General features: G+C 35.3%; 1 protein-coding gene across 1 annotated transcript in view; it reads left to right on the forward strand.

Moving 5' to 3' along the window:
• LOC144360581 (lipoxygenase homology domain-containing protein 1-like) overlaps positions 1-24,750 on the forward strand; it is a 42,590-nt gene that overhangs the window by 12,121 nt on the left and 5,719 nt on the right. Inside the window, exons 5-6 of the mRNA XM_085502569.1 lie at positions 2,997-3,160; positions 3,296-3,374. Of these exons, the coding sequence (XP_085358695.1) occupies positions 2,997-3,160; positions 3,296-3,374 (243 nt within the window). The remainder of the gene's footprint in view (positions 1-2,996; positions 3,161-3,295; positions 3,375-24,750) is intronic.

A 24,750-nucleotide genomic window follows, 5' to 3' on the forward strand; every position in this document is an offset into this window, starting at 1 on the left:
AAGGTAAGTGTCATTCACTGGTATTTTGGACAATTATCTGAAAGGTAAGTGTCATTCACTGGTTTTTTTGACAATTATCTGAAGGGTAAGTGTCATTCCTGTTATTGTGGACAATTATCTGAAGGGTAAGTGTCACTGATTGGACGTATTCCTGGACGGTAAGTGTCATTGATTTGTATTTGGGACAATTATCTGAAAGCTAAGTGTCACTCACTGGTATTCTAGGCATTCAGTGTCATTCACTGGTACTGTGGACAATTATCTGAAGGGTAAGTGGCATTCACTGGTATTTTGGACAATTATCTGAAAGGTAAGTGTCATTCCTCGTATTGTGGACAATTATCTGAAGGGTAAGTGTCATTCACTGGTAGTTTGGACAATTATCTGAAAGGTAAGTGTCATTCACTGGTATTTTGGACAATTATCTGAAAGGTAAGTGTCATTCACTGGTATTTTGGACAATTATCTGAAAGGTAAGTGTCATTCACTGGTATTTTTGACAATTATCTGAAGGGTAAGTGTCATTCCTGTTATTGTGGACAATTATCTGAAGGGTAAGTGTCACTGATTGGACGTATTCCTGGACGGTAAGTGTCATTGATTTGTATTTGGGACAATTATCTGAAAGCTAAGTGTCACTCACTGGTATTCTAGGCAATTATCTGAAGGGTAAGTGTCATTCACTGGTATTTTGGACAATTATCTGAAAGGTAAGTGTCATTCACTGGTATTCTGGACAATTATCTGAAGGGTAAGTGTCATTGATTGAACAATTCCTGGACGGTAAGTGTCATTGATTGGTATTTGGGACAATGATCTGAATGGTAAGTGTCATTCACTGGTATTTTGGACAATCATCTGAAAGGTAAGTGTTTATTCACTGGTATTGTGGATAATTATCTGAAGAGTGAAAGTCATTCACTGGTAGTTTAGACGCTTTGTTGAAGGATAAGTGTCATTGATTGGTATTTTGGACAATTATCTGAAGGGTAAGTGTCATTGATTGGACGTATTCCTGGACGGTAAGTGTCATTGATTGGTATTTGGGAAAATTATCTGAAGACTAAGTGTCACTCACTGGTATTCTGGACAATTATCTGAAGGGTAAGTGTCACTCACTGATATTATGAACGATTCCTAGACGGTAAGTGTTATTGATTGGTATTTTGGACAATTATCTGAAGGGTAAGTGTCATTCACTGGTATTGTGGACAATTATCTGAAGGGTAAGTGGCATTCACTGGTATTTTGGACAATTATCTGAAGGGTAAGTGTCATTCCTCGTATTGTGGACAATTATCTGAAGGGTAAGTGTCATTCACTGGTAGTTTGGATAATTATCTGAAATGGTAAGTGTCACTCACTGATATTATGAACGATTCCTAGACGGTAAGTGTCATTGATTGGTATTTTGGACAATTATCTGAAGGGTAAGTGTCATTCACTGGAATTGTGGACAATTATCTGAAAGGTAAGTTGCATTCACTGGTATTTTGGACAATTATCTGAAGGGTAAGTGTCATTCCTCGTATTGTGGACAATTATCTGAAGGGTAAGTGTCATTCACTGGTATTTTGGACAATTATCTGAAAGGTAAGTGTCATTCACTGGTATTTTTGACAATTATCTGAAGGGTAAGTGTCATTCCTGGTATTGTGGACAATTATCTGAAGGGTAAGTGTCACTGATTGGACGTATTCCTGGACGGTAAGTGTCATTGATTGGTATTTGGGACAATTATCTGAAAGCTAAGTGTCATTCACTGGTATTCTAGGCAATTATCTGAAGGGTAAATGTCATTGATTGGACTATTCCTGGACGGTGAGTGTCATTGATTGGTATTTAGACAATTATCTGAATGGTAAGTGGCATTCACTGGTATTTTGGACAATTATCGGAAAGGTAAGTGTCATTCACTGGTATTCTGGACAATTATCTGAAGGGTAAATGTCATTGATTGGACTATTCCTGGACGGTGAGTGTCATTGATTGGTATATAGACAATTATCTGAATGGTAAGTGGCATTCACTGGTATTTTGGACAATTATCTGAAAGGTAAGTGTCATTCACTGGTATTCTGGACAATTATCTGAAGGGTAAATGTCATTGATTGGACTATTCCTGGACGGTGAGTGTCATTGATTGGTATTTAGACAATTATCTGAATAGTAAGTGGCATTCACTGGTATTTTGGACAATCATCTGAAAGGTAAGTGTTTATTCACTGGTATTTTGGATAATTATCTGAAGAGTGAGAGTCATTCACTGGTAGTTTAGACGATTTGTTGAAAGATAAGTGTCATTGATTGGTATTTTGGACAATTATCTGAAGGGTAAGTGTCACTCACTGATATTATGGACGATTCCTGGACGGTAAGTGTCATTGATTGATTTTTCGGACAACTATCTTAAGGGTAAGTGTCATTCATTGGTATTGTGGACAATTATCTGAAGAGTAAGTGGCATTCACTGGTATTGTGGACAATTATCTGAAGGGTAAGAGTCACTCACTGATATTATGGACGATTCCTGGACGGTAAGTGTCATTGATTGATTTTTCGGACAACTACCTTAAGGGTAAGTGTCATTCACTGGTATTGTGGACAATTATCTGAAGGGTAAGTGGCATTCACTGGTATTTTGGATAATTATCTGAAGGGTAAGTGTCATTCACTGGTATTTTTGACAATTATCTGAAGGGTAAGTGTCATTGATTGGACGATTCCTGGACGGTTGCTGTCATTAATTGGTATTTTGGACAATTATCTGAAGGGTAAGTGTCACTCACTGGTATTCTGGACAATTATCTGAAGGGTAAGTGTCATTGATTAGACGTTTCTCGGACGGTAAGTGTCATTGATTGGTATTTTGACAATTATCTGAACGATAAGTGTCATTCATAGGTATTTTGGTATGGTAATCTACCCAATCCGGTGTTTGTGTTTCAATCGTATTCTAGTTAACATTAAAGTAACCAAACAGTGTGCAACTTTAGTTCTCAGATATGACATTGCTGTGAAAACAGGAAAGGAAAGAAATGCTGGAACCGATGCCAACTGCTGGGTGAAAATATTTGGTGAACGAGGTGATACTGGTCAAAGATGGCTGAGTAATAATATCTACCTTAACAGGCGCATAGATAAGTTCGAAAAAGGCAAGGTATGCATAAGCAAGAACAAACACAATAGAAAAATAGTCACAATTATATTAAATTAATTATAAAAATAACGATTTTGATTCTAATGTGTGTTACGTTAAAACTTGCATTGAACATTGAATGCATTGCCTTCACAGACTGATAAATTTAAAATTCATGCAGTGGATCTTGGCAAAATTACAGATGTGGTCGTTGGCCATGACAGTAAAAAGAAGAGTGAGTTCTCATAGTTTTTTTAATACAGAAGCATATAGAAGATGAACATATTTAAATATAGAGAATGCACGGGACACAAAATTAAAATATGGGTTATAGACAAAACAAATGAAGAGAATGCATGGGATGTAGACAAGATGAAAGTAGAGTATGCATGAAATATAGACAAGATAAATGTAGAGAATGCAAGGGATATAGACAAGATTGTGTAAAGAATACATGAGATATAAACAAGATTAAAAGAAAGAATTCATGCGATATAGAGAAGATGAAAGTAGAGAATGCATAGGATATAGGCAAGATTTAAATAAAGAATGTATGAGATATAGACAAGATTAAAGTAGAGAATACATGGGATATAGACAAGATGAATGTAGAGAATGTGTGGATAATAGACAAGATGAATGTAGAGAATGTGTAGATAATATACAAGATGAATGTAGAGAATAAGTGGATAATAGACAAGATGAATGTGGAGAATGTGTGGATAATAGACAAGATGAATGTACAGAGAGTGTGGACAATAGACAAGATGAATGTAGAGAATGTGTAGATAATAGACAAGATGAATGTAGAGAATGTGTGGACAATAGACAAGCTGAATGTAGAGAATGTGTGAATAATAGACAAGATGAATGTAGAGAATGTGTGGATAATAGACAAGATGAATGTACAGAGAGTGTAGACAATAGACAAGATGAATGTAGAGAATGTGTGGATAATAGACAAGAAGAATGTACAGAGAGTGTGGACAATAGACAAGCTGAATGTAGAGAATGTGTGGATAATAGACAAGAAGAATGTAGAGAATGTGTAGATAATAGACAAGATGAATGTAGAGAATGTGTGGATAATAGACAAGGTGAATGTGGAGAATGTGTGGATAATAGACAAGATGAATGTACAGAGAGTGTGGACAATAGACAAGATGAATGTAGAGAATGTGTAGATAATAGACAAGGTGAATGTAGAGAATTTGTTGACAATTGACAAGGTGTATGTAGAGAATGTGTGGACAATAGACAAGATGAATGTAGAGAATGTGTCGACAATGGACAAGGTGAATGTAGAGAATGTGTGGACAATAGACAAGATGAATGTAGAGAATGTGTGGACAATAGACAAGATGAATGTAGAGAATATGTGGATAATAGACAAGAAGAATGTAGAGAATGTGTAGGTAATAGACAAGATGAATGTAGATAATGTGTGGACAATAGACAAGCTGAATGTAGAGAATGTGTGAATAATAGACAAGATGAATGTAGAGAATGTGTGGATAATAGACAAGATGAATGTACAGAGAATGTGGACAATAGACAAGATGAATGTAGAGAATGTGTAGATAATAGACGAGATGAATGTGGAGAATGTGTGGATAATAGACAAGATGAATGTACAGAGAGTGTGGACAATAGACAAGCTGAATGTAGAGAATGTGTGAATAATAGACAAGATGAATGTAGAGAATGTGTGGATAATAGACAAGAAGAATGTAGAGAATGTGAAGATAATAGACAAGATGAATGTAGAGAATGTGTGGATAAGAGACAAGATGAATGTAGAGAATGTGTGGACAATAGACAAGATGAAAGTAGAGAATGTGTGAATAATAGACAAGATGAATGTAGAGAATGTGTAGATAATAGACAAGATGAATGTAGAGAATGTGTGGATAATAGACAAGATGAATGTGGAGAATGTGTGGATAATAGACAAGATGAATGTACAGAGAGTGTGGACAATAGACAAGATGAATGTAGAGAATGTGTAGATAATAGACAAGGTGAATGTAGAGAATGTGTGGATAATAGACAAGATGAAAGTAGAGAATGTGTGGACAATAGACAAGGTGAATGTAGAGAATGTGTGGATAATAGACAAGATGAATGTAGAGAATGTGTGTACAATAGACAAAATGAATGTAGTGAATGTGTGGACAATAGACAAGATGAATGTAGAGAATGTGTGGATAATAGACAAGATGAATGTAGAGAATGTGTGTACAATAGACAAGATGAATGTGGAGAATGTGTGGATAATAGACGAGATGAATGTACAGAGAGTGTGGACAATAGACAAGATGAATGTAGAGAATGTGTAGATAATAGACAAGGTGAATGTAGAGAATGTGTGGACAATAGACAAGGTGAATGTAGAGAATTTAAAGACAATTGACAAGGTGTATGTAGAGAATATGTGGACAATAGACAAGGTGAATGTAGAGAATGTGTCGACAATGGACAAGGTGAATGTAGAGAATGTGTGGACAATAGACAAGGGGAATGTAGAGAATGTGTGGACAATAGACAAGATGAATGTACAGAATATGTGTACAATAGACAAGATGAATGTAGAGAATGTGTGGACAATAGACAAGATGAATGTAGAGAATGTGTGGATAATAGACAAGAAGAATGTAGAGAATGTGTAGATAATAGACAAGATGAATGTAGATAATGTGTGGACAATAGACAAGCTGAATGTAGAGAATGTGTGAATAATAGACAAGATGAATGTAGAGAATGTGTGCATAATAGACAAGATGAATGTACAGAAAGTGTGGACAATAGACAAGATGAATGTAGAGAATGTGTAGATAATAGACAAGATGAATGTAGAGAATGTGTGGATAATATACAAGAAGAATGTAGAGAATGTGTAGATAATAGACAAGATGAATGTAGAGAATGTGTGGATAAGAGACAAGATGAATGTAGAGAATGTGTGGACAATAGACAAGGTGAATGTAGAGAATGTGTGAATAATAGACAAGATGAATGTAGAGAATGTGTAGATAATAGACAAGATGAATGTAGAGAATGTGTGGATAATAGACAAGATGAATGTGGAGAATGTGTGGATAATAGACAAGATGAATGTACAGAGAGTGTGGACAATAGACAAGATGAATGTAGAGAATGTGTAGATAATAGACAAGGTGAATTTAGAGAATGTGTGGATAATAGACAAGATGAAAGTAGAGAATGTGTGGACAATAGACAAGGTGAATGTAGAGAATGTGTGGATAATAGACAAGATGAATGTAGAGAATGTGTGTACAATAGACAAGATGAATGTAGAGAATGTGTGGACAATAGACAAGATGAATGTAGAGAATGTGTGGATAATAGACAAGATGAATGTAGAGAATGTGTGGACAATAGACAAGGTGAATGTAGAGAATGTGTGGATAATAGACAAGATGAATGTACAGAGAGTGTGGACAATAGACAAGATGAATGTAGAGAATGTGTAGATAATAGACAAGGTGAATGTAGAGAATGTGTGGACAATAGACAAGGTGAATGTGGAGAATGTGTGGATAATAGACAAGATGAATGTACAGAGAGTGTGGACAATAGACAAGATGAATGTAGAGAATGTGTAGATAATAGACAAGATGAATGTAGAGAATGTGTGGACAATAGACAAGCTGAATGTAGAGAATGTGTGGACAATAGACAGGTGAATGTAGAGAATGTGTGGACAATAGACAAGGTGAATGTAGAGAATGTGTGGACAATAGACAAGATGAATGTAGAGAATGTGTGGACAATAGACAAGATGAATGTACAGAGAGTGTGGACAATAGACAAGATGAATGTAGAGAATGTGTAGATAATAGACAAGATGAATGTGGAGAATGTGTGGATAATAGACAAGATGAATGTACAGAGAGTGTGGACAATAGACAAGCTGAATGTAGAGAATGTGTGAATAATAGACAAGATGAATGTAGAGAATGTGTGGATAATAGACAAGAAGAATGTAGAGAATGTGTAGATAATAGACAAGATGAATGTAGAGAATGTGTAGATAATAGACAAGATGAATGTAGAGAATGTGTGGATAATAGACAAGATGAATGTGGAGAATGTGTGGATAATAGACAAGATGAATGTACAGAGAGTGTGGACAATAGACAAGATGAATGTAGAGAATGTGTAGATAATAGACAAGGTGAATGTAGAGAATGTGTGGATAATAGACAAGATGAAAGTAGAGAATGTGTGGACAATAGACAAGGTGAATGTAGAGAATGTGTGGATAATAGACAAGATGAATGTAGAGAATGTGTGTACAATAGACAAAATGAATGTAGTGAATGTGTGGACAATAGACAAGATGAATGTAGAGAATGTGTGGATAATAGACAAGATGAATGTAGAGAATGTGTGTACAATAGACAAGATGAATGTGGAGAATGTGTGGATAATAGACGAGATGAATGTACAGAGAGTGTGGACAATAGACAAGATGAATGTAGAGAATGTGTAGATAATAGACAAGGTGAATGTAGAGAATGTGTGGACAATAGACAAGGTGAATGTAGAGAATTTAAAGACAATTGACAAGGTGTATGTAGAGAATATGTGGACAATAGACAAGGTGAATGTAGAGAATGTGTCGACAATGGACAAGGTGAATGTAGAGAATGTGTGGACAATAGACAAGGGGAATGTAGAGAATGTGTGGACAATAGACAAGATGAATGTACAGAATATGTGTACAATAGACAAGATGAATGTAGAGAATGTGTGGACAATAGACAAGATGAATGTAGAGAATGTGTGGATAATAGACAAGAAGAATGTAGAGAATGTGTAGATAATAGACAAGATGAATGTAGATAATGTGTGGACAATAGACAAGCTGAATGTAGAGAATGTGTGAATAATAGACAAGATGAATGTAGAGAATGTGTGCATAATAGACAAGATGAATGTACAGAAAGTGTGGACAATAGACAAGATGAATGTAGAGAATGTGTAGATAATAGACAAGATGAATGTAGAGAATGTGTGGATAATATACAAGAAGAATGTAGAGAATGTGTAGATAATAGACAAGATGAATGTAGAGAATGTGTGGATAAGAGACAAGATGAATGTAGAGAATGTGTGGACAATAGACAAGATGAAAGTAGAGAATGTGTGAATAATAGACAAGATGAATGTAGAGAATGTGTAGATAATAGACAAGATGAATGTAGAGAATGTGTGGATAATAGACAAGATGAATGTGGAGAATGAGTGGATAATAGACAAGATGAATGTACAGAGAGTGTGGACAATAGACAAGATGAATGTAGAGAATGTGTAGATAATAGACAAGGTGAATTTAGAGAATGTGTGGATAATAGACAAGATGAAAGTAGAGAATGTGTGGACAATAGACAAGGTGAATGTAGAGAATGTGTGGATAATAGACAAGATGAATGTAGAGAATGTGTGTACAATAGACAAGATGAATGTAGAGAATGTGTGGACAATAGACAAGATGAATGTAGAGAATGTGTGGATAATAGACAAGATGAATGTAGAGAATGTGTGGACAATAGACAAGGTGAATGTAGAGAATGTGTGGATAATAGACAAGATGAATGTACAGAGAGTGTGGACAATAGACAAGATGAATGTAGAGAATGTGTAGATAATAGACAAGGTGAATGTAGAGAATGTGTGGACAATAGACAAGGTGAATGTGGAGAATGTGTGGATAATAGACAAGATGAATGTACAGAGAGTGTGGACAATAGACAAGATGAATGTAGAGAATGTGTAGATAATAGACAAGATGAATGTAGAGAATGTGTGGACAATAGACAAGCTGAATGTAGAGAATGTGTGGACAATAGACAGGTGAATGTAGAGAATGTGTGGACAATAGACAAGGTGAATGTAGAGAATGTGTGGACAATAGACAAGATGAATGTAGAGAATGTGTGGACAATAGACAAGATGAATGTACAGAGAGTGTGGACAATAGACAAGATGAATGTAGAGAATGTGTAGATAATAGACAAGATGAATGTGGAGAATGTGTGGATAATAGACAAGATGAATGTACAGAGAGTGTGGACAATAGACAAGCTGAATGTAGAGAATGTGTGAATAATAGACAAGATGAATGTAGAGAATGTGTGGATAATAGACAAGAAGAATGTAGAGAATGTGTAGATAATAGACAAGATGAATGTAGAGAATGTGTAGATAATAGACAAGATGAATGTAGAGAATGTGTGGATAATAGACAAGATGAATGTGGAGAATGTGTGGATAATAGACAAGATGAATGTACAGAGAGTGTGGACAATAGACAAGATGAATGTAGAGAATGTGTAGATAATAGACAAGGTGAATGTAGAGAATGTGTGGATAATAGACAAGATGAAAGTAGAGAATGTGTGGACAATAGACAAGGTGAATGTAGAGAATGTGTGGATAATAGACAAGATGAATGTAGAGAATGTGTGTACAATAGACAAAATGAATGTAGTGAATGTGTGGACAATAGACAAGATGAATGTAGAGAATGTGTGGATAATAGACAAGATGAATGTAGAGAATGTGTGTACAATAGACAAGATGAATGTGGAGAATGTGTGGATAATAGACGAGATGAATGTACAGAGAGTGTGGACAATAGACAAGATGAATGTAGAGAATGTGTAGATAATAGACAAGGTGAATGTAGAGAATGTGTGGACAATAGACAAGGTGAATGTAGAGAATTTAAAGACAATTGACAAGGTGTATGTAGAGAATATGTGGACAATAGACAAGGTGAATGTAGAGAATGTGTCGACAATGGACAAGGTGAATGTAGAGAATGTGTGGACAATAGACAAGGGGAATGTAGAGAATGTGTGGACAATAGACAAGATGAATGTACAGAATATGTGTACAATAGACAAGATGAATGTAGAGAATGTGTGGACAATAGACAAGATGAATGTAGAGAATGTGTGGATAATAGACAAGAAGAATGTAGAGAATGTGTAGATAATAGACAAGATGAATGTAGATAATGTGTGGACAATAGACAAGCTGAATGTAGAGAATGTGTGAATAATAGACAAGATGAATGTAGAGAATGTGTGCATAATAGACAAGATGAATGTACAGAAAGTGTGGACAATAGACAAGATGAATGTAGAGAATGTGTAGATAATAGACAAGATGAATGTAGAGAATGTGTGGATAATATACAAGAAGAATGTAGAGAATGTGTAGATAATAGACAAGATGAATGTAGAGAATGTGTGGATAAGAGACAAGATGAATGTAGAGAATGTGTGGACAATAGACAAGATGAAAGTAGAGAATGTGTGAATAATAGACAAGATGAATGTAGAGAATGTGTAGATAATAGACAAGATGAATGTAGAGAATGTGTGGATAATAGACAAGATGAATGTGGAGAATGTGTGGATAATAGACAAGATGAATGTACAGAGAGTGTGGACAATAGACAAGATGAATGTAGAGAATGTGTAGATAATAGACAAGGTGAATTTAGAGAATGTGTGGATAATAGACAAGATGAAAGTAGAGAATGTGTGGACAATAGACAAGGTGAATGTAGAGAATGTGTGGATAATAGACAAGATGAATGTAGAGAATGTGTGTACAATAGACAAGATGAATGTAGAGAATGTGTGGACAATAGACAAGATGAATGTAGAGAATGTGTGGATAATAGACAAGATGAATGTAGAGAATGTGTGGACAATAGACAAGGTGAATGTAGAGAATGTGTGGATAATAGACAAGATGAATGTACAGAGAGTGTGGACAATAGACAAGATGAATGTAGAGAATGTGTAGATAATAGACAAGGTGAATGTAGAGAATGTGTGGACAATAGACAAGGTGAATGTGGAGAATGTGTGGATAATAGACAAGATGAATGTACAGAGAGTGTGGACAATAGACAAGATGAATGTAGAGAATGTGTAGATAATAGACAAGATGAATGTAGAGAATGTGTGGACAATAGACAAGCTGAATGTAGAGAATGTGTGGACAATAGACAGGTGAATGTAGAGAATGTGTGGACAATAGACAAGGTGAATGTAGAGAATGTGTGGACAATAGACAAGATGAATGTAGAGAATGTGTGGACAATAGACAAGATGAATGTACAGAGAGTGTGGACAATAGACAAGATGAATGTAGAGAATGTGTAGATAATAGACAAGATGAATGTGGAGAATGTGTGGATAATAGACAAGATGAATGTACAGAGAGTGTGGACAATAGACAAGCTGAATGTAGAGAATGTGTGAATAATAGACAAGATGAATGTAGAGAATGTGTGGATAATAGACAAGAAGAATGTAGAGAATGTGTAGATAATAGACAAGATGAATGTAGAGAATGTGTGGATAAGAGACAAGATTAATGTAGAGAATGTGTGGACAATAGACAAGATGAAAGTAGAGAATGTGTGGATAATAGACAAGATGAATGTAGAGAATGTGTAGATAATAGACAAGATGAATGTCGAGAATGTGTGGACAATAGACAAGCTGAATGTAGAGAATGTGTGAATAATAGACAAGATGAATGTAGAGAATGTGTGGATAATAGACAAGATGAATGTACAGAGAGTGTGGACAATAGACAAGATGAATGTACAGAGAGTGTGGACAATAGACAAGCTGAATGTAGAGAATGTGTGAATAATAGACAAGATGAATGTAGAGAATGTGTGGATAATATACAAGAAGAATGTAGAGAATGTGTAGATAATAGACAAGATGAATGTAGAGAATGTGTGGATAAGAGACAAGATGAATGTGGAGAATGTGTGGACAATAGACAAGATGAAAGTAGAGAATGTGTGAATAATAGACAAGATGAATGTAGAGAATGTGTAGATAATAGACAAGATGAATGTAGAGAATGTGTGGATAATAGACAAGATGAATGTGGAGAATGTGTGGATAATAGACAAGATGAATGTACAGAGAGTGTGGACAATAGACAAGATGAATGTAGAGAATGTGTAGATAATAGACAAGGTGAATGTAGAGAATGTGTGGATAATAGACAAGATGAAAGTAGAGAATGTGTGGACAATAGACAAGGTGAATGTAGAGAATGTGTGGATAATAGACAAGATGAATGTAGAGAATGTGTGTACAATAGACAAGGTGAATGTAGAGAATGTGTGGACAATAGACAAGATGAATGTAGAGAATGTGTGGATAATAGACAAGATGAATGTAGAGAATGTGTGGACAATAGACAAGGTGAATGTAGAGAATGTGTGGATAATAGACAAGATGAATGTACAGAGAGTGTGGACAATAGACAAGATGAATGTAGAGAATGTGTAGATAATAGACAAGGTGAATGTAGAGAATGTGTGGACAATAGACAAGGTGAATGTGGAGAATGTGTGGATAATAGACAAGATGAATGTACAGAGAGTGTGGACAATAGACAAGATGAATGTAGAGAATGTGTAGATAATAGACAAGATGAATGTAGAGAATGTGTGGACAATAGACAAGCTGAATGTAGAGAATGTGTGAATAATAGACAAGATGAATGTAGAGAATGTGTGGACAATAGACAGGATGAATGTAGAGAATGTGTGGACAATAGACAAGGTGAATGTAGAGAATGTGTGGACAATAGACAAGGTGAATGTAGAGAATGTGTGGACAATAGACAAGGTGAATGTAGAGAATGTGTGGACAATAGACAAGGTGAGTGTAGAGAATGTGTGGACAATAGACAAGGTGAATGTAGAGAATGTGTGGATAATAGACAAGATGAATGTACAGAGAGTGTGGACAATAGACAAGATGAATGTAGAGAATGTGTAGATAATAGACAAGGTGAATGTAGAGAATGTGTGGATAATAGCCAAGATGAATGTACAGAGAGTGTGGACAATAGACAAGATGAATGTAGAGAATGTGTAGATAATAGACAAGATGAATGTAGAGAATGTGTGGACAATAGACAAGCTGAATGTAGAGAATGTGTGAATAATAGACAAGATGAATATAGAGAATGTGTGGATAATAGACAAGATGAATGTACAGAGAGTGTGGACAATAGACAAGATGAATGTAGAGAATGTGTAGATAATAGACAAGATGAATGTGGAGAATGTGTGGATAATAGACAAGATGAATGTACAGAGAGTGTGGACAATAGACAAGCTGAATGTAGAGAATGTGTGAATAATAGACAAGATGAATGTAGAGAATGTGTGGATAATAGACAAGAAGAATGTAGAGAATGTGTAGATAATAGACAAGATGAATGTAGAGAATGTGTGGATAAGAGACAAGATGAATGTAGAGAATGTGTGGACAATAGACAAGATGAAAGTAGAGAATGTGTGGATAATAAACAAGATGAATGTAGAGAATGTGTAGATAATAGACAAGATGAATGTCGAGAATGTGTGAACAATAGACAAGCTGAATGTAGAGAATGTGTGAATAATAGACAAGATGAATGTAGAGAATGTGTGGATAATAGACAAGATGAATGTACAGAGAGTGTGGACAATAGACAAGATGAATGTAGAGAATGTGTAGATAATAGACAAGATGAATGTGGAGAATGTGTGGATAATAGACAAGATGAATGTACAGAGAGTGTGGACAATAGACAAGCTGAATGTAGAGAATGTGTGAATAATAGACAAGATGAATGTAGAGAATGTGTGGATAATAGACAAGAAGAATGTAGAGAATGTGTAGATAATAGACAAGATGAATGTAGAGAATGTGTGGATAAGAGACAAGATGAATGTAGAGAATGTGTGGACAATAGACAAGATGAAAGTAGAGAATGTGTGGGTAATAGACAAGATGAGTGTAGAGAATGTGTAGATAATAGACAAGATGAATGTAGAGAATGTGTGGATAATAGACAAGATGAATGTGGAGAATGTGTGGATAATAGACGAGATGAATGTACAGAGAGTGTGGACAATAGACAAGATGAATGTAGAGAATGTGTAGATAATAGACAAGGTGAATATAGAGAATGTGTGGACAATAGACAAGGTGAATGTAGAGAATTTGTAGACAATTGACAAGGTGTATGTAGAGAATGTGTGGACAATAGACAAGGTGAATGTAGAGAATGTGTCGACAATGGACAAGGTGAATGTAGAGAATGTGTGGACAATAGACAAGGGGAATGTAGAGAATGTGTGGACAATAGACAAGATGAATGTACAGAATATGTGTACAATAAACAAGATGAATGTAGAGAATGTGTGGACAATAGACAAGATGAATGTAGAGAATGTGTGGATAATAGACAAGAAGAATGTAGAGAATGTGTAGATAATAGACAAGATGAATGTAGATAATGTGTGGACAATAGACAAGCTGAATGTAGAGAATGTGTGAATAATAGACAAGATGAATGTAGAGAATGTGTGGATAATAGACAAGATGAATGTACAGAAAGTGTGGACAATAGACAAGATGAATGTAGAGAATGTGTAGATAATAGACAAGATGAATGTGGAGAATGTGTTGATAATAGACAAGATGAATGTACAGAGAGTGTGGACAATAGACAAGCTGAATGTAGAGAATGTGTGAATAATAGACAAGATGAATGTAGAGAATGTGTGGATAATAGACAAGAAGAATGTAGAGAATGTGTAGATAATAGACAAGATGAATGTAGAGAATGTGTGGATAAGAGACAAGATGAATGTAGAGAATGTGTGGACAATAGACAAGATGAAAGTAGAGAATGTGTGAATAATAGACAAGATGAATGTAGAGAATGTGTAGATAATAGACAAGATGAATGTAGAGAATGTGTGGATAATAGACAAGATGAATGTGGAGAATGTGTGGATAATAGACAAGATGAATGTACAGAGAGTGTGGACAATAGACAAGATGAATGTAGAGAATGTGTAGATAATAGACAAGGTGAATGTAGTGAATGTGTGGATAATAGACAAGATGAAAGTAGAGAATGTGTGGACAATAGACAAGGTGAATTTAGAGAATGTGTGGATAATAGACAAGATGAATGTAGAGAATGTGTGTACAATAGACAAGATGAATGTAGAGAATGTGTGGACAATAGACAAGATGAATGTAGAGAATGTGTGGATAATAGACAAGATGAATGTAGAGAATGTGTGGACAATAGACAAGGTGAATGTAGAGAATGTGTGGATAATAGACAAGATGAATGTACAGAGAGTGTGGACAATAGACAAGATGAATGTAGAGAATGTGTAGATAATAGACAAGGTGAATGTAGAGAATGTGTGGACAATAGATAAGGTGAATGTGGAGAATGTGTGGATAATAGACAAGATGAATGTACAGAGAGTGTGGACAATAGACAAGATGAATGTAGAGAATGTGTAGATAATAGACAAGATGAATGTAGAGAATGTGTGGACAATAGACAAGCTGAATGTAGAGAATGTGTGAATAATAGACAAGATGAATGTAGAGAATGTGTGGACAATAGACAGGATGAATGTAGAGAATGTGTGGACAATAGACAAGGTGAATGTAGAGAATGTGTGGACAATAGACAAGGTGAATGTAGAGAATGTGTGGACAATAGATAAGGTGAATGTAGAGAATGTGTAGATAATAGACAAGATGAATGTGGAGAATGTGTGGATAATAGACAATATGAATGTACAGAGAGTGTGGACAATAGACAAGCTGAATGTAGAGAATGTGTGAATAATAGACAAGATGAATGTAGAGAATGTGTGGATAATAGACAAGAAGAATGTAGAGAATGTGTAGATAATAGACAAGATGAATGTAGAGAATGTGTGGATAAGAGACAAGATTAATGTAGAGAATGTGTGGACAATAGACAAGATGAAAGTAGAGAATGTGTGGATAATAGACAAGATGAATGTAGAGAATGTGTAGATAATAGACAAGATGAATGTCGAGAATGTGTGGACAATAGACAAGCTGAATGTAGAGAATGTGTGAATAATAGACAAGATGAATGTAGAGAATGTGTGGATAATAGACAAGATGAATGTACAGAGAGTGTGGACAATAGACAAGATGAATGTACAGAGAGTGTGGACAATAGACAAGCTGAATGTAGAGAATGTGTGAATAATAGACAAGATGAATGTAGAGAATGTGTGGATAATATACAAGAAGAATGTAGAGAATGTGTAGATAATAGACAAGATGAATGTAGAGAATGTGTGGATAAGAGACAAGATGAATGTAGAGAATGTGTTGATAATAGACAAGATGAATGTACAGAGAGTGTGGACAATAGACAAGCTGAATGTAGAGAATGTGTGAATAATAGACAAGATGAATGTAGAGAATGTGTGGATAATAGACAAGAAGAATGTAGAGAATGTGTAGATAATAGACAAGATGAATGTGGAGAATGTGTTGATAATAGACAAGATGAATGTACAGAGAGTGTGGACAATAGACAAGCTGAATGTAGAGAATGTGTGAATAATAGACAAGATGAATGTAGAGAATGTGTGGATAATAGACAAGAAGAATGTAGAGAATGTGTAGATAATAGACAAGATGAATGTAGAGAATGTGTGGATAAGAGACAAGATGAATGTAGAGAATGTGTGGACAATAGACAAGATGAAAGTAGAGAATGTGTGAATAATAGACAAGATGAATGTAGAGAATGTGTAGATAATAGACAAGATGAATGTAGAGAATGTGTGGATAATAGACAAGATGAATGTGGAGAATGTGTGGATAATAGACAAGATGAATGTACAGAGAGTGTGGACAATAGACAAGATGAATGTAGAGAATGTGTAGATAATAGACAAGGTGAATGTAGTGAATGTGTGGATAATAGACAAGATGAAAGTAGAGAATGTGTGGACAATAGACAAGGTGAATTTAGAGAATGTGTGGATAATAGACAAGATGAATGTAGAGAATGTGTGTACAATAGACAAGATGAATGTAGAGAATGTGTGGACAATAGACAAGATGAATGTAGAGAATGTGTGGATAATAGACAAGATGAATGTAGAGAATGTGTGGACAATAGACAAGGTGAATGTAGAGAATGTGTGGATAATAGACAAGATGAATGTACAGAGAGTGTGGACAATAGACAAGATGAATGTAGAGAATGTGTAGATAATAGACAAGGTGAATGTAGAGAATGTGTGGACAATAGATAAGGTGAATGTGGAGAATGTGTGGATAATAGACAAGATGAATGTACAGAGAGTGTGGACAATAGACAAGATGAATGTAGAGAATGTGTAGATAATAGACAAGATGAATGTAGAGAATGTGTGGACAATAGACAAGCTGAATGTAGAGAATGTGTGAATAATAGACAAGATGAATGTAGAGAATGTGTGGACAATAGACAGGATGAATGTAGAGAATGTGTGGACAATAGACAAGGTGAATGTAGAGAATGTGTGGACAATAGACAAGGTGAATGTAGAGAATGTGTGGACAATAGATAAGGTGAATGTAGAGAATGTGTAGATAATAGACAAGATGAATGTGGAGAATGTGTGGATAATAGACAATATGAATGTACAGAGAGTGTGGACAATAGACAAGCTGAATGTAGAGAATGTGTGAATAATAGACAAGATGAATGTAGAGAATGTGTGGATAATAGACAAGAAGAATGTAGAGAATGTGTAGATAATAGACAAGATGAATGTAGAGAATGTGTGGATAAGAGACAAGATTAATGTAGAGAATGTGTGGACAATAGACAAGATGAAAGTAGAGAATGTGTGGATAATAGACAAGATGAATGTAGAGAATGTGTAGATAATAGACAAGATGAATGTCGAGAATGTGTGGACAATAGACAAGCTGAATGTAGAGAATGTGTGAATAATAGACAAGATGAATGTAGAGAATGTGTGGATAATAGACAAGATGAATGTACAGAGAGTGTGGACAATAGACAAGATGAATGTACAGAGAGTGTGGACAATAGACAAGCTGAATGTAGAGAATGTGTGAATAATAGACAAGATGAATGTAGAGAATGTGTGGATAATATACAAGAAGAATGTAGAGAATGTGTAGATAATAGACAAGATGAATGTAGAGAATGTGTGGATAAGAGACAAGATGAATGTAGAGAATGTGTGGACAATAGACAAGATGAAAGTAGAGAATGTGTGAATAATAGACAAGATGAATGTAGAGAATGTGTAGATAATAGACAAGATGAATGTAGAGAATGTGTGGATAATAGACAAGATGAATGTGGAGAATGTGTGGATAATAGACAAGATGAATGTACAGAGAGTGTGGACAATAGACAAGATGAATGTAGAGAATGTGTAGATAATAGACAAGGTGAATGTAGAGAATGTGTGGATAATAGACAAGATGAAAGTAGAGAATGTGTGGACAATAGACAAGGTGAATGTAGAGAATGTGTGTATAATAGACAAGATGAATGTAGAGAATGTGTGTACAATAGACAAGATGAATGTAGAGAATGTGTGGACAATAGACAAGATGAATGTAGAGAATGTGTGGATAATAGACAAGATGAATGTAGAGAATGTGTGGACAATAGACAAGGTGAATGTAGAGAATGTGTGGATAATAGACAAGATGAATGTACAGAGAGTGTGGACAATAGACAAGATGAATGTAGAGAATGTGTAGATAATAGACAAGGTGAATGTAGAGAATGTGTGGACAATAGACAAGGTGAATGTGGAGAATGTGTGGATAATAGACAAGATGAATGTACAGAGAGTGTGGACAATAGACAAGATGAATGTAGAGAATGTGTAGATAATAGACAAGATGAATGTAGAGAATGTGTGGACAATAGACAAGCTGAATGTAGAGAATGTGTGAATAATAGACAAGATGAATGTAGAGAATGTGTGGACAATAGACAGGATGAATGTAGAGAATGTGTGGACAATAGACAAGGTGAATGTAGAGAATGTGTGGACAATAGACAAGGTGAATGTAGAGAATGTGTGGACAATAGACAAGGTGAATGTAGAGAATGTGTGGACAATAGACAAGGTGAATGTAGAGAATGTGTGGACAATAGACAAGGTGAATGTAGAGAATGTGTGGATAATAGACAAGATGAATGTACAGAGAGTGTGGACAATAGACAAGATGAATGTAGAAAATGTGTAGATAATAGACAAGGTGAATGTAGAGAATGTGTGGATAATAGCCAAGATGAATGTACAGAGAGTGTGGACAATAGACAAGATGAATGTAGAGAATGTGTAGATAATAGACAAGATGAATGTAGAGAATGTGTGGACAATAGACAAGCTGAATGTAGAGAATGTGTGAATAATAGACAAGATGAATATAGAGAATGTGTGGATAATAGACAAGATGAATGTACAGAGAGTGTGGACAATAGACAAGATGAATGTAGAGAATGTGTAGATAATAGACAAGATGAATGTGGAGAATGTGTGGATAATAGACAAGATGAATGTACAGAGAGTGTGGACAATAGACAAGCTGAATGTAGAGAATGTGTGAATAATAGACAAGATGAATGTAGAGAATGTGTGGATAATAGACAAGAAGAATGTAGAGAATGTGTAGATAATAGACAAGATGAATGTAGAGAATGTGTGGATAAGAGACAAGATGAATGTAGAGAATGTGTGGACAATAGACAAGATGAAAGTAGAGAATGTGTGGATAATAGACAAGATGAATGTAGAGAATGTGTAGATAATAGACAAGATGAATGTCGAGAATGTGTGGACAATAGACAAGCTGAATGTAGAGAATGTGTGAATAATAGACAAGATGAATGTAGAGAATGTGTGGATAATAGACAAGATGAATGTACAGAGAGTGTGGACAATAGACAAGATGAATGTAGAGAATGTGTAGATAATAGACAAGATGAATGTGGAGAATGTGTGGATAATAGACAAGATGAATGTACAGAGAGTGTGGACAATAGACAAGCTGAATGTAGAGAATGTGTGAATAATAGACAAGATGAATGTAGAGAATGTGTGGATAATAGACAAGAAGAATGTAGAGAATGTGTAGATAATAGACAAGATGAATGTAGAGAATGTGTGGATAAGAGACAAGATGAATGTAGAGAATGTGTGGACAATAGACAAGATGAAAGTAGAGAATGTGTGGGTAATAGACAAGATGAGTGTAGAGAATGTGTAGATAATAGACAAGATGAATGTAGAGAATGTGTGCATAATAGACAAGATGAATGTGGAGAATGTGTGGATAATAGACGAGATGAATGTACAGAGAGTGTGGACAATAGACAAGATGAATGTAGAGAATGTGTAGATAATAGACAAGGTGAATATAGAGAATGTGTGGACAATAGACAAGGTGAATGTAGAGAATTTGTAGACAATTGACAAGGTGTATGTAGAGAATGTGTGGACAATAGACAAGGTGAATGTAGAGAATGTGTCGACAATGGACAAGGTGAATGTAGAGAATGTGTGGACAATAGACAAGGGGAATGTAGAGAATGTGTGGACAATAGACAAGATGAATGTACAGAATATGTGTACAATAGACAAGATGAATGTAGAGAATGTGTGGACAATAGACAAGATGAATGTAGAGAATGTGTGGATAATAGACAAGAAGAATGTAGAGAATGTGTAGATAATAGACAAGATGAATGTAGATAATGTGTGGACAATAGACAAGCTGAATGTAGAGAATGTGTGAATAATAGACAAGATGAATGTAGAGAATGTGTGGATAATAGACAAGATGAATGTACAGAAAGTGTGGACAATAGACAAGATGAATGTAGAGAATGTGTAGATAATAGACAAGATGAATGTGGAGAATGTGTGGATAATAGACAAGATGAATGTACAGAGAGTGTGGACAATAGACAAGCTGAATGTAGAGAATGTGTGAATAATAGACAAGATGAATGTAGAGAATGTGTGGATAATAGACAAGAAGAATGTAGAGAATGTGTAGATAATAGACAAGATGAATGTAGAGAATGTGTGGATAAGAGACAAGATGAATGTAGAGAATGTGTGGACAATAGACAAGATGAAAGTAGAGAATGTGTGAATAATAGACAAGATGAATGTAGAGAATGTGTAGATAATAGACAAGATGAATGTAGAGAATGTGTGGATAATAGACAAGATGAATGTGGAGAATGTGTGGATAATAGACAAGATGAATGTACAGAGAGTGTGGACAATAGACAAGATGAATGTAGAGAATGTGTAGATAATAGACAAGGTGAATGTAGAGAATGTGTGGATAATAGACAAGATGAAAGTAGAGAATGTGTGGACAATAGACAAGGTGAATTTAGAGAATGTGTGGATAATAGACAAGATGAATGTAGAGAATGTGTGTACAATAGACAAGATGAATGTAGAGAATGTGTGGACAATAGACAAGATGAATGTAGAGAATGTGTGGATAATAGACAAGATGAATGTAGAGAATGTGTGGACAATAGACAAGGTGAATGTAGAGAATGTGTGGATAATAGACAAGATGAATGTACAGAGAGTGTGGACAATAGACAAGATGAATGTAGAGAATGTGTAGATAATAGACAAGGTGAATGTAGAGAATGTGTGGACAATAGATAAGGTGAATGTGGAGAATGTGTGGATAATAGACAAGATGAATGTACAGAGAGTGTGGACAATAGACAAGATGAATGTAGAGAATGTGTAGATAATGGACAAGATGAATGTAGAGAATGTGTGGACAATAGACAAGCTGAATGTAGAGAATGTGTGAATAATAGACAAGATGAATGTAGAGAATGTGTGGACAATAGACAGGATGAATGTAGAGAATGTGTGGACAATAGACAAGGTGAATGTAGAGAATGTGTGGACAATAGACAAGGTGAATGTAGAGAATGTGTGGACAATAGACAAGGTGAATGTAGAGAATGTGTGGACAATAGACAAGGTGAATGTAGAGAATGTGTGGACAATAGACAAGGTGAATGTAGAGAATGTGTGGATAATAGACAAGATGAATGTACAGAGAGTGTGGACAATAGACAAGATGAATGTAGAGAATGTGTAGATAATAGACAAGGTGAATGTAGAGAATGTGTGGACAATAGACAATGTGAATGTGGAGAATGTGTGGATAATAGCCAAGATGAATGTACAGAGAGTGTGGACAATAGACAAGATGAATGTAGAGAATGTGTAGATAATAGACAAGATGAATGTAGAGAATGTGTGGACAATAGACAAGCTGAATGTAGAGAATGTGTGAATAATAGACAAGATGAATGTAGAGAATGTGTGGATAATAGACAAGATGAATGTACAGAGAGTGTGGACAATAGACAAGATGAATGTAGAGAATGTGTAGATAATAGACAAGATGAATGTGGAGAATGTGTGGATAATAGACAAGATGAATGTACAGAGAGTGTGGACAATAGACAAGCTGAATGTAGAGAATGTGTGTATAATAGACAAGATGAATGTAGAGAATGTGTGGATAATAGACAAGAAGAATGTAGAGAATGTGTAGATAATAGACAAGATGAATGTAGAGAATGTGTGGATAAGAGACAAGATGAATGTAGAGAATGTGTGGACAATAGACAAGATGAAAGTAGAGAATGTGTGGATAATAGACAAGATGAATGTAGAGAATGTGTAGATAATAGACAAGATGAATGTCGAGAATGTGTGGACAATAGACAAGCTGAATGTAGAGAATGTGTGAATAATAGACAAGATGAATGTAGAGAATGTGTGGATAATAGACAAGATGAATGTACAGAGAGTGTGGACAATAGACAAGATGAATGTAGAGAATGTGTAGATAATAGACAAGATGAATGTGGAGAATGTGTGGATAATAGACAAGATGAATGTACAGAGAGTGTGGACAATAGACAAGCTGAATGTAGAGAATGTGTGAATAATAGACAAGATGAATGTAGAGAATGTGTGGATAATAGACAAGAAGAATGTAGAGAATGTGTAGATAATAGACAAGATGAATGTAGAGAATGTGTGGATAAGAGACAAGATGAATGTAGAGAATGTGTGGACAATAGACAAGATGAAAGTAGAGAATGTGTGGATAATAGACAAGATGAATGTAGAGAATGTGTAGATAATAGACAAGATGAATGTAGCGAATGTGTGGATAATAGACAAGATGAATGTGGAGAATGTGTGGATAATAGACGAGATGAATGTACAGAGAGTGTGGACAATAGACAAGATGAATGTAGAGAATGTGTAGATAATAGACAAGGTGAATGTAGAGAATGTGTGGACAATAGACAAGGTGAATGTAGATAATTTGTAGACAATTGACAAGGTGTATGTAGAGAATGTGTGGACAATAGACAAGGTGAATGTAGAGAATGTGTCGACAATGGACAAGGTGAATGTAGAGAATGTGTGGACAATAGACAAGGGGAATGTAGAGAATGTGTGGACAATAGACAAGATGAATGTACAGAATATGTGTACAATAGACAAGATGAATGTAGAGAATGTGTGGACAATAGACAAGATGAATGTAGAGAATGTGTGGATAATAGACAAGAAGAATGTAGAGAATGTGTAGATAATAGACAAGATGAAAGTAGATAATGTGTGGACAATAGACAAGCTGAATGTAGAGAATGTGTGAATAATAGACAAGATGAATGTAGAGAATGTGTGGATAATAGACAAGATGAATGTACAGAAAGTGTGGACAATAGACAAGATGAATGTAGAGAATGTGTAGATAATAGACAAGATGAATGTGGAGAATGTGTGGATAATAGACAAGATTAATGTACAGAGAGTGTGGACAATAGACAAGCTGAATGTAGAGAATGTGTGAATAATAGACAAGATGAATGTAGAGAATGTGTGGATAATAGACAAGAAGAATGTAGAGAATGTGTAGATAATAGACAAGATGAATGTGGAGAATGTGTGGATAAGAGACAAGATGAATGTAGAGAATGTGTGGACAATAGACAAGATGAAAGTACAGAATGTGTGAATAATAGACAAGATGAATGTAGAGAATGTGTAGATAATAGACAAGATGAATGTAGAGAATGTGTGGATAATAGACAAGATGAATGTGGAGAATGTGTGGATAATAGACAAGATGAATGTACAGAGAGTGTGGACAATAGACTAGACGAATGTAGAGAATGTGTAGATAATAGACAAGGTGAATGTAGAGAATGTGTGGATAATAGACAAGATGAAAGTAGAGAATGTGTGGACAATAGACAAGGTGAATGTAGAGAATGTGTGGATAATAGACAAGATGAATGTAGAGAATGTGTGTACAATAGACAAGATGAATGTAGAGAATGTGTGGACAATAGACAATATGAATGTAGAGAATGTGTGGATAATAGACAAGATGAATGTAGAGAATGTGTGGACAATAGACAAGGTGAATGTAGAGAATGTGTGGATAATAGACAAGATGAATGTACAGAGAGTGTGGACAATAGACAAGATGAATGTAGAGAATGTGTAGATAATAGACAAGGTGAATGTAGAGAATGTGTGGACAATAGACAAGGTGAATGTGGAGAATGTGTGGATAATAGACAAGATGAATGTACAGAGAGTGTGGACA

This window comes from Saccoglossus kowalevskii, chromosome 1 (genome assembly GCF_978046115.1).
Source record: "Saccoglossus kowalevskii chromosome 1, keSacKowa6.1, whole genome shotgun sequence".
Taxonomy (NCBI): domain Eukaryota; kingdom Metazoa; phylum Hemichordata; class Enteropneusta; family Harrimaniidae; genus Saccoglossus; species Saccoglossus kowalevskii.